The sequence below is a fragment of the Meriones unguiculatus genome, assembly GCF_030254825.1.
Source record: "Meriones unguiculatus strain TT.TT164.6M chromosome 13 unlocalized genomic scaffold, Bangor_MerUng_6.1 Chr13_unordered_Scaffold_41, whole genome shotgun sequence".
Classification (NCBI taxonomy): domain Eukaryota; kingdom Metazoa; phylum Chordata; class Mammalia; order Rodentia; family Muridae; genus Meriones; species Meriones unguiculatus.
Window position 1 is genome coordinate 1787804 of NW_026843650.1, and position 10620 is coordinate 1798423.

The following is a 10620-nucleotide window of genomic DNA, read 5'->3' on the forward strand; positions in this document are numbered from 1 at the left end:
TCCCTACAGTAAGAGGCTTTATTTTCCCTCATGTAACAAAATAAGATATGAAAACATTAACTTCTATTGTCATGCTAAACCATGAAATTTCTTCTGAAAAATCACTTGAGGAACCTGTGAAACTGATGCTTGAGACTCTATCTGCTCTCATGTTTAGCTTATAGAGTAGAATGTAATAGAATCTTCGGAGTTCAAAAATGAAATAAGTTACCTTAAAATTAATGTTTTAAAGTATTTTTATTTATTATACATTATTCACTTTGTATCACTTTGTATCCCTGCTGCAGCCCTCTCCTTCATCTCCTCAGAATCCAGCTCTCAGATTAGAATCAAATAAATACCACATGGCTGGCAACATGGAGACACATCTTCAACACCAGCATTTTGTAGGCAAAGGCACACAGATATCCATGAGTTTATTCCACACTGTTATACTTTTGGGGTTCAGACCAATAAAGGAAACAGAAATTTTATTACAGACAAATAGTAAAACATGAATTTTAAACATAGGTTAAAAATAATGGTTTCAGTTCAGAGAGACTTTAGTACAAATAAATGAGGAACCATCATACTCTCATCATATTCTACCTGAATAATAGATTTAGAATGGTGTGGTACTGGTTTTGTCATTGTATTTAATTTATTAACATAGGTTAATTGTAATTTTAACTAAATTTTAAATGACTTCTTTCTTGAATGGGTTTTGTGCCTGATGTCAAGACAGGAGTTCTTATCTGGTCTTAACAAAATGATGTAGCACTTGGGGACAAAGATCAAACCAAGGAGAGCTTCACTGGAAGCCAAGACAGAGAAGGCTTCCATAGCCACCATGACCTTCCCCTTTCAGGGAGGAAGGTGACCCACACACAGAAGAACACCTGCATGCTGAATGACAGGAACTTGGCTTCATTGAATGTGTCAGGCAAATTTCTGGACAAGAAGGCCATGGTGTAGCTCCCAAGTGCCAAGGTGCAGAGGTATCCCAGGACACAGTGGAAGGCTACTACTGATCCTTTGTTGCACACAATGGTGATGTGGCCATGTTCAGCATGAGCATCATGATCAATGAAGGGTGGAGAGATAACCAGCCATATTCCACAGAGAACAAATTGGATCAGTGTGCAGATGGGAATGATGAAGTTAGGGGCCCTTGATACCATTAACCACCTCACCAATCTAGCTGAAACAGTGACCTTGAAAGCAATAAACACTGTGATAGCTTTGGCCAATACTGTGGAGAGAGCCACAGTGAACAAGATTCCAAATGCTGTCTGCTGCATGATGCAGGTGACTGTGTTGGGCTGGCCAATGAAGAGCAAGGAACTGAGGAAACAGATGCTGAATGCCAATAGCAGGGTGTAGCTGAGAGCTCTATTATTGGCCTTGACAATGGGTGTGTCTCTATGCTTCAAAAAGACTACAAGAATCACAACTGTGATTGCAGAGAAGCACAGTGATGTGGTGGTGAGAGCCATACCCAAAGGATCTTCATAGGATAAAAAGCTCACAGATTTCTGGAGGCAGTGGTTCTTCTCTGAGTTTGCATAGTGACTTTCTGGACACATCACACATTGGTCCATATCTGTTCAGAAATTATGAACAGGATTATGAATCAATCCTCAGGTGTTCCCTTTCCCCCAAGTTGTTACTCAGCCTTACTTCATTAAAATGTTTCCTGATTCACCTTTCTTTATTGTTTCAGAAACAAATACTAAGTAGTATATGAATCATTTCAAAACTATACAGCCATTTTTGCCTATGGTGATATTATTCCAGAATCACAGTCCCCTCAGAGACCAGCAGTAGATGACTCAATGCAAGAGCAAGAGAGCTTTATTGCAAGAGCAATAGAACTTGGGACCCAAGTCTCACTGACACAGCAGTAGAGAAGTGGGACACTGAGCCCTGGAAGGAAAAAAAAAACACAAGCAGGGGGTTTCCATGACAGCAAGCAATGGGGTTCATGCCTTGGTATTACAGGATTGGGTAAAAGTCATAGGGGTAAGGTGACCCTCTAGCTGAGGCACATAATAACAACTGGCATTCTTTTAAACTACATCTGGAATGCTGGGGAAAATTTTCCCAACCATTCCTCATTGATTGTTACCAGGGAGATTGTCTGTGTTTTCTACCAAGTATTTATTCTGTGATATTTCCAGGAAGCTGTTGCTAGGAGAGTTAATTTTGTTTTCTGCAAACAGCAAATTCTGTGACATTTCCTGGTACCTGAGTTCAGTTCCCGGTCAACATGGCTTCTCATTTCAAAATGGAGTCACCCAAGCCAACTTAAACTCTTTATTCACTCCTTTCCTTTTGCAAAAAGAGGCCAGTCTTGGGCTCTTACAATTCATCGTCAGCCTCAAGCTGATGGTATTGGGTTTTTATTACCATTAACTGTATTGTCCCTATTCTTTGTCTAATGTGTCCTAAAAATTTCTTAAACAAGTGTGATCCAAAAGTGACTAAAAGCAGATTTTACCTTTAATCTGTTATAATTCTGGCCCACATCATGAAATTTGCAGGCAAATGGATGTAACTAGATAAAGAAACATCCTGAGTGTGATCATGTATACATATAAAGACAAATTTGGCAGGTATTACTTACAAGAGGATAATAGCATTTTGATTACTAATAACCAAACAACAGTCTACTGATCATGGGCATCAGGATCTTTTCTAAGACTGAAACTCCAACCAAGGACCATGATGGAAATAACCTAGAAACCATGCACTGATGTAGCCCATTGCAGTTCAGTGTCCATGGGGATTCAGTAGTAAGGGAGATAGGGGCTGTCTCTGACATGAACTCAGTGGTTGACTCTTTGATCACCTACTCTTGAAGGGTGTATCTTACCAGGCTACAGAGGAAGACAATGTAGCCAGTCCAGATGAGACCTGATAGGCTAGGGTCATATATCAGTGGACTGTGGGAGGGGCACAGGGGGAGAAGAAGATGGGAGAGGACAAGGGAAGTGGTACAGCTGGGATACAAAGTGAATAAATTGTAATATATTAAAAACAAATAAAAATTAAAAAGTTGTGGAATTAGCCAGGAAATATTTGATCTGACTTAAGGACCACTCAGGAAGAAGGAGCCCATGAATGACACTTCTTGTATAACAAAGGTCAAGAGACTGGATATCCCAGAACCTAGGATAAAACAATATATAACTGAACTAAAAAAAATCAATAAAATTATTCCTAATGATATTCTGCTATATTCTTGGATGAGTGCCTTATCCAATTATCACCACAAAAGTTTCCTCTGTCAGGAGATCAGAGTGGATTCAAAGACCCACAACCAGGCATTATGTTAAGAGAGTCTAAATTGGAGGTCTATATCAAATCCCTCCTCCCAGCAGTCAGGGACTCCCACTAAGAGAGGGTGGTGGGTGGATTGTAAGAGTCAGAGGGGATGGAGGGTACCAGAAGACCAAAGCTCTCTGAATCAACTAAGCAAGATGTATATGAGCTCACAGAGACTGAAACAGCAAATTCAAGGCCTGCGCGAGTACACCAGGATCTCTGCATATATTTTACCTATTAGCCTAGTATTATTATGAGACTCCTGACTATGGGAATGAGTGTGTCTCTGACTCTTTTGCTTTCTTTTGGAACACTTTAAATTTCTAATCAAAGAACAAAAGTCTATCTCTTCTCTCCAAAACCTTTTCCTTGGCTCAGGGATTGCAGACTTCTGTGGAAAAGTTGGAAAGTTCTCTATAAGCCTGTATTTACCTGTCTCATTGGAAATCTCATTGTCTGCACAAGGAGTGCAATCAAAGCAGCAGACAGCCTTGCCTTCCCTGGCAGACTTCCTGAATCCAGGCCTACAGCTCTCACTGAACACAGATTGAGGAATCTAAGAGAAATAAAAACTATTAGCAAATGTTTGGGTTTTTATGAAAAAATTGAGTGAGTGGCATATTTCTAAGCATCATCATATGTTAATCTGGAAATGCTTACATGTACAGTGAAAGAAAATAAATTTTGGTATTGCTAATTTTGGAATCTTTTGGGCTACACAACCCACATATTTAAATCTTGGTCCAAAATATGTAGCTGTTGTCACTAAAGTAGTTTTCCAGAAGATCATGGTATGACTTCAGATTCAAACTGTCTCTATACTTACTGGCTACTACAGGGAGTTTTAATATCCAATGTGGTTGTAAATGTTGATTGACAACTCTATGGAACTTGGATTCTTCATTGACACTAGTCTTTGGGCATTTCTGTGAGAAGTTGTATGGAACCATTTACCTGAGGTGGATAAAGCCACCACAAAATGGGGGTCAATAATTCATTATCCTCCTGTCACAGACATAATGAAAAGGAGATAGAAGATGAGCAACTGGGTTTTTTGAACTTTGATTCTGGTCTGTGGGTTTGGTGTCATCACATCCTTTGTCTCATAAACAATATTTTTCCACTATGGTGGACTGTGTGCTCACAGAGTCAGCCAAAACAAACCTGCTCTCCCTAAAGTTGCTTTTGTTTACTGTTTATTTAAAGCAGCAAAGCAAGCACACATACACACACCCATCATGCTAATCTATCTTTTTCAGAGGCTAACAATAAAAAAATGTCACTTTACCACTCACTGAAATTTCTTAGGATCGGTTACAAAATAAACCTCTCAGTGTTTTGAGGCAATGACAGAAACCTAACAGGCAATATTCGTAAGAAATATGTGGGCATTTATAAGATTTAAAATAAAAATTTCCATTGAATAGAGTGAGGAAATGAGAAAACAGTCCTCATTGGCTGTTTAATTGGCTACTGGGTTGCTGAATGTTGATTGATACTGAATAAGTGTCAAATGATCATTGCATCCTGAAAACAACTTTCTTTTGTTGTTTTTTGTTTTAGAGGTCAAAGTGAGTTAAGTCATGACTCACCTTTGTAAATGTTGCAGGCCACTGAATAATCTGCTCAGATAAAGACAACTGTTGACCAAGGGGAGCATCTGAAGAAAAGGTTCCTATTTTCACCTTTAATCCAAAACCCTTTGGAAAATTCCAAAAATTGAGAATGTCATAGTCTGAATCTAAGTGTTTTCTCCCATCAATTACCATACGACCTCTCACAGGATTTTTCAGTAGGGTGTTCTTTAGGAAAGGTAGGAGCTAAAACAGATGTATAAACATAGCTTGAAGTAATCTAAGATAATAAAAACATTTTTTTTAAAAAATAGTGCAAAGCTACTCAGTGTTATTACCCCATCATAAAAAAGCATCTTTTCTTTTAATAATTTAGTTTTTATTTATTACAATTTATTCACATCTGTATCGCCCATCCCTTGTTCAAAGAAATCCCTCCTGCCTCCCTCTTCATTGCCCCTATCCTTCCTACAGTCCACTGATAGGGGAGGTCCTTTTCCCCTTCCATCTGACCCTAGCCTATCAGGTCTCATCAGGACTGGTTGCATTGTATTCCTCTGTGGACTGGTAAGGCTTTGCACCCTCAGATGCAGGTGATTAATGAGCCAGTCACTGAGTTCCTGTCAAAGACAGCTCCTGTTCCGCTTACTGGGTTACCCACTTGGACAGTGAGCTTCCCTGGGCTACATCTGTGCAGAAGTTCTAGTTTATCTCCATGAATGGCCCTTGGTTGGAGTATCAGGCTCAGAAAAGACCCCTGTGCCCAGATATTTTGGTTCTGTTGCTCTCCTTGTGGAGCTTCTGCTCCCTCAAGGTCTTTCTATCTCCCCCTTCTTTCATAAGATTCCCTGCACACTTTGCCCAAAGTTTGGTTATGAGTCTCAGCATCTGCTGGGTAGCTGGGTAGATTCTTTCAGAGGACCTCCGTGGTAGGCTCCTGTCCTGTTCCCTGTTTTCTCCTTCTAATGTCTATCCCATTTGCCTTTCTTAATGAGGACTAATATTCTTACCCAGGGTCTTACTTCTTAGTTTCTTTAGAAGTACAGATTTTAGTATGATTATCATATACTATATGTCTAATATCCAATTATAAGTGAGTATATACCATGTGTGTTTTTCTGCTTCTGGGATACCTCACTCAGCACGGCAGGATACAGACTGGGAAGAGATCTTCACCAACTCTATATCTGACAAAGGATTCATATCCAGAATGTATAAAGAACTTAAGAAGTTAAACACCCACAAACAAGCTAATCTAATTTAAAAAATGGTGTACAGAACTAAACAGAGAATTCTCAATAGAGGAATATCTAATGGCAGATAAACACTTAAAAATGCTCAATGTCCTTAGTCATCAGGGAAATACAAATCACAATGACCCTGGGATTTCACCTTACACCCATCAGAATGTATAAGAGCAAAAACTCAAATGACAACACATGCTAGACAGGATGTGGAGAAAGGGGAACCCTCCTCCCTTGATGGTGGGAATGTAAACTTGTACAACCACTTTGGAAATCAATCTGGTGCTTTCTCAGACAATTAGGAATAGTGCTACCTCAAGATCCAGCTCTACACTCTTAGACATATATCCAAAATATTCTCAAGTATACAACCAGGACATTTGCTCAGAATTTTGATAACAGCTTTATTCATAATAGCCAGAATCTGGAAACAACCCAGATGTCCCTCAGTTGAGGAACACATACAGAAATTGTGGTACATTTACACAGTGGAATGCTACTCAGCAATTAAAACAAGGCAATCATTAAATTTGCAGGCAATGGTGGGAACAAGAATTAAAAGCATCTTAAAGGAGGCATCAGGTTGGCTTGGATTGAAGTGCAATGAATTTTGAAAACCACCTTCTCCTCAAGATAAATCCTTGAACTAAGCACAGCTAAGTCAGCAAGACAACAAATAATGTGGATTCAGCTGATTCAAATTGCTTTGGAAAGATAGCCAAAACTATGATCTTTTGGAATATATTTAATGCTCCCATCCTTAAAATAATGGCCCTGGTATGGAAAGTACACTTTAAAGTGATCGTTAACTTCATAACCCTGTGGTAGTCCTCAGAAGCATTTCAACCCTTAAGACTCTACTGTTTCTTCCCCTTCTCTGGGTAACAAATCCTTGCTTATTGACAATATGTTCTAAAATCTATGATACCTAATTTGAATGCCTTATGAAATAATAAAACAACACATTGCTGATATTACAACACACAAGAAAGGATATTACCTGCCAGGGGAAGAATTCCTTTTCTTCTTCATTAGTATATGGTTGTGTCTCTATTTGCTGAAGATTCATCTCATGGAGACTGAAGGCCACAGCATAGACAGCATTGTATATATTGCAGCTCTCTTCACTTATGACAGGGTCAAAAAGGTGTCTGGGCAGTAAGTCCAAAGAAGCATTGGGTTGGCAGTTTTCCAAAAGTTGACAATCAGACTCAGAAAATGAGCACTTGAAAAACAGAAACCAAAACTTAGGAAGATAAGTGTCTTCTGAGTATTTGTAGGGATTAACTGTTTGAACAAAATTTGTAAAGTCAACCATCTCTTCATGGTGGTGTGAAAAAATGAGGCTCCCATGGAATGACTCTAACATGAAATAATCAAAATTGTAACTAACATCCCATTGAGAGTTTAGGATCCAGACTTTCCATGTCACTAACAATTCCCCAATAAGTCTCATTAAACCTTGCAAAGAAACAAAGTCCCCATAAATAACTACCACATTAGTTGATGATTCTTGAGTCTTTATCAGATCTTTCCATAATGCACTGGAATATGCATTCCAGGTACGAGGGATCATTTCCAAAAAGCCTAAGCAGATGTTGTTACTCTCCATATCTTCTTACAAGTCTGACAGAATCTGGATCCCTCTGTGGTCATCTGGGAGGATCAGACCAACCCAGGACCAGCTGAAATGAAGCATCAAAGAAACTATGGCAGTTGACAGATATGTGTCCTTGGGGGCCATCTGATAGAGAGAATTAAACTGACCTTGGTCATTTAAGGTAGAATCAAAAGGCCCAAATGTGAGCTTTAGGAAAAGAAGATTGAAAACAAGAAGGACAACACTGGCATCAAATAGAATATAAGGACTGAATCAACAAATGCAAACAGTCAAGATGAATATAGTTTTCTCATATATTAAAAGGCAAACCCAATAGACACTTTTCTAAAAAAATTATTACTGACAGGTCTCCAGTTTCAGTAATGTAGTTTGTTTCACCCTCTTCTCCTTCCTTTCTATTTTAAGTAATGGAACTGTGGATATATCATCAAGTTCCTTCATACTTTTCTTCATAGATGGTTTATCCAAGTGTTTATTTTACATTTTCAGAAATACAGTAATGTCAAAAAAGAACACTTAACTCCTAGTTTCAACATCCCAATTCTCACCTGAGGTATTTTGTAAAGTTGTAGCAGTTTCCCAAGTTGGGAAGATATTTTCCATGATGTTCCTGTAAGTGCAGCAGGTGACATTCTCCTCAGTCCACAGTTGTAATTAGCTAGTGGTTGTCTCAACATTGTGAGCCAAACAAAAGGAACTATAAGGATACTTGTTTCATAAGGTGCAACATTATAGTGATCAAAGCCAAGAGTTGTGTTGGGTAGAAGATTAGGGTTTCGGTTGATTTCCTCAATGGCAAATACCAGGGACAGAACAAACTGGTAGTTCTTAAACTTATATCTAAAAAGGATTAAAGGTTAAAAAAAAAACATACTTGTAAAAGACATAGACCATAAAACTTCCTATAGTTCAAATGCCAATGTTTCTATAAAATCAGTATTTTAATATACTCTCAGCAATGACTGGAATTACAATTGCTCTCTTAAGTAGGTAAGATTAGGTAAAATCCTACAGTATTAACCTTCCTTAGTTATGGTCTCAGGAAATTTAATTTATTATTATTTTGCTTTAGTTATATTGTATGTGTGCAAAAATAAATTGTCCATGAAAAAAACAGTGGGTTCAGAGCAAACATCACAACTTTTGATGTCTGGACCTTGGCCCTTCTGCCTCAACAATTAAGAAATGTTATTATAGCTTGATCCAGTTTTTTTGTGACAATAACTTATTTAGAGTATAACACAAAGTTATTTCAAATCAAATATTGCCATAGTTGTCATTTCTAAGATATTTTCTGAGTATCTTGGCCTGGAATACACCATGTAATGCCCTTGAGCTCATGGAAAACATCTTGTCTCTGCCTTCAGTTGCTGGAATTAATTAATGTGAATCCATATTTAAATTTATTTTAACTTTTTGTGTATTGATGAACTGTGTGCATTATTAGTGTGGATGTGAGTCTTTCTGCATGTACAGGTTCATGAGTGTCAATAAGTATGACTGCAAGGGAGAAAGGACATCCAGGTTCAGTTCACATTATTCACAGCTGTCCACATTATTTCACAGTGACTCTTAGTCATTTGTTCAATTATTCACTAACTGACTGACTTATTTGATTGACTGAAACAGTCTAACCATGTAGCACTGACTGACCTATAACACAATCGGGCCTTGAAATCACTAAGATTCTTTCTTCCTCTCCTTATCCAGTGCTGTGAAGAGTACTACACTAAATGACTCCACATTTTCTTTATTGTTTTCAGCACATAAGACTGGTACTGTGGCCAGAACACCTCTCCTGGGTTCTACCTGCCATATGATCACTGGATTGTAACACTATTTTTATGCTTCAGTGGAAATGTGAGCTCAGATCCTCACACTTTCACCTGGAGCACTTTATCTTATTAGGCAGTAATAATGTCTAATAATAACATGGTGAGGAAAGATTTCAGTCTTCATGATGCCAAAAGTCCCAAACACTAAGAATTGCATTTCAACTTAGTGTGACCCACGCAATCGTCTCGCCAGCAAGAACGCACGCGGACACAAGGATTCTATTGCAGTAACATTTATTACGATGAATAGAGGAAGACGATAACCTCCAGAATGGTGCTGCTTAAATACACCCTATGGCGGCGTGTACTCCACTGGTTGGCTGTTTGCCCATTGCTCTGTGTGACACCCCGGACTGGGCAGTAACGCCCCCGGGCTGGACAGTGGCTTGGGGCGCTTTTGCAAATTGCAGACGTGGTCTATTGTTTGTTCATTAGGGCCAGGGCCGGATGTCGGTGCCATCTCATAATGGCACTTGCACTCTCTCTGCTCTCCACATCTCCCCCTTTTTGTTTTAATGAATGAAAACTGCCTCAAAGCCTTGTAAGCGCGGCACAAGAAAGCCCTAAGCTTGATCAAGCAAACTCCTTCTTTGGGGAGTAAGCGATCAAGAGCTTTAGATTACTCCCTTACCCCACCAGGTGCAATGGAGACAAGTCCTCTGGGTGCAGGGGCTAAGGGAGAAGATTAAAAATGGAGGTGACACCCATTCCCGTGCAATGGAATAAAATTCCAGGGAGTGCAAGGGCTGTCATTCTCCTATCTTGGTACCGCAGCCGCTTAGGCAAAGGCAACATTGTGACTTGGATCACTCATCGACTCAGTGCAATGGGTAAAACCCCTGAGGTGCATCGACTGAGTGTCACAGTCTGTTTTAATTTTTTAACATGGATAACCAAATTTTGGGAGATGATCCCTGCTCCAAGGCCACAAGTGCTTGCACGATCACGACCTTGTCATATTGTTGTTGGCTTGCAGACCAACCAGAGTAAGAACACTAAGCCACAACATAGGGCTGCACCAAACATTCCAACGCCCACCC

The 10620-nt window shown here is 39.2% G+C and overlaps 1 protein-coding gene across 1 annotated transcript; it reads right to left on the reverse strand.

The window, feature by feature from the left end:
- Window positions 1-669: 669 nt before the first annotated feature.
- On the reverse strand, window positions 670-10375 carry LOC132651205 (vomeronasal type-2 receptor 116-like). Its single transcript, XM_060376457.1, is given in 7 exon segments — window positions 670-845; window positions 848-1582; window positions 3739-3862; window positions 4899-5126; window positions 7125-7931; window positions 8294-8585; window positions 10350-10375. Coding segments are annotated over 7 exon segments (2388 nt in total).
- Between the last annotated feature and the right edge of the window lie 245 nt (window positions 10376-10620).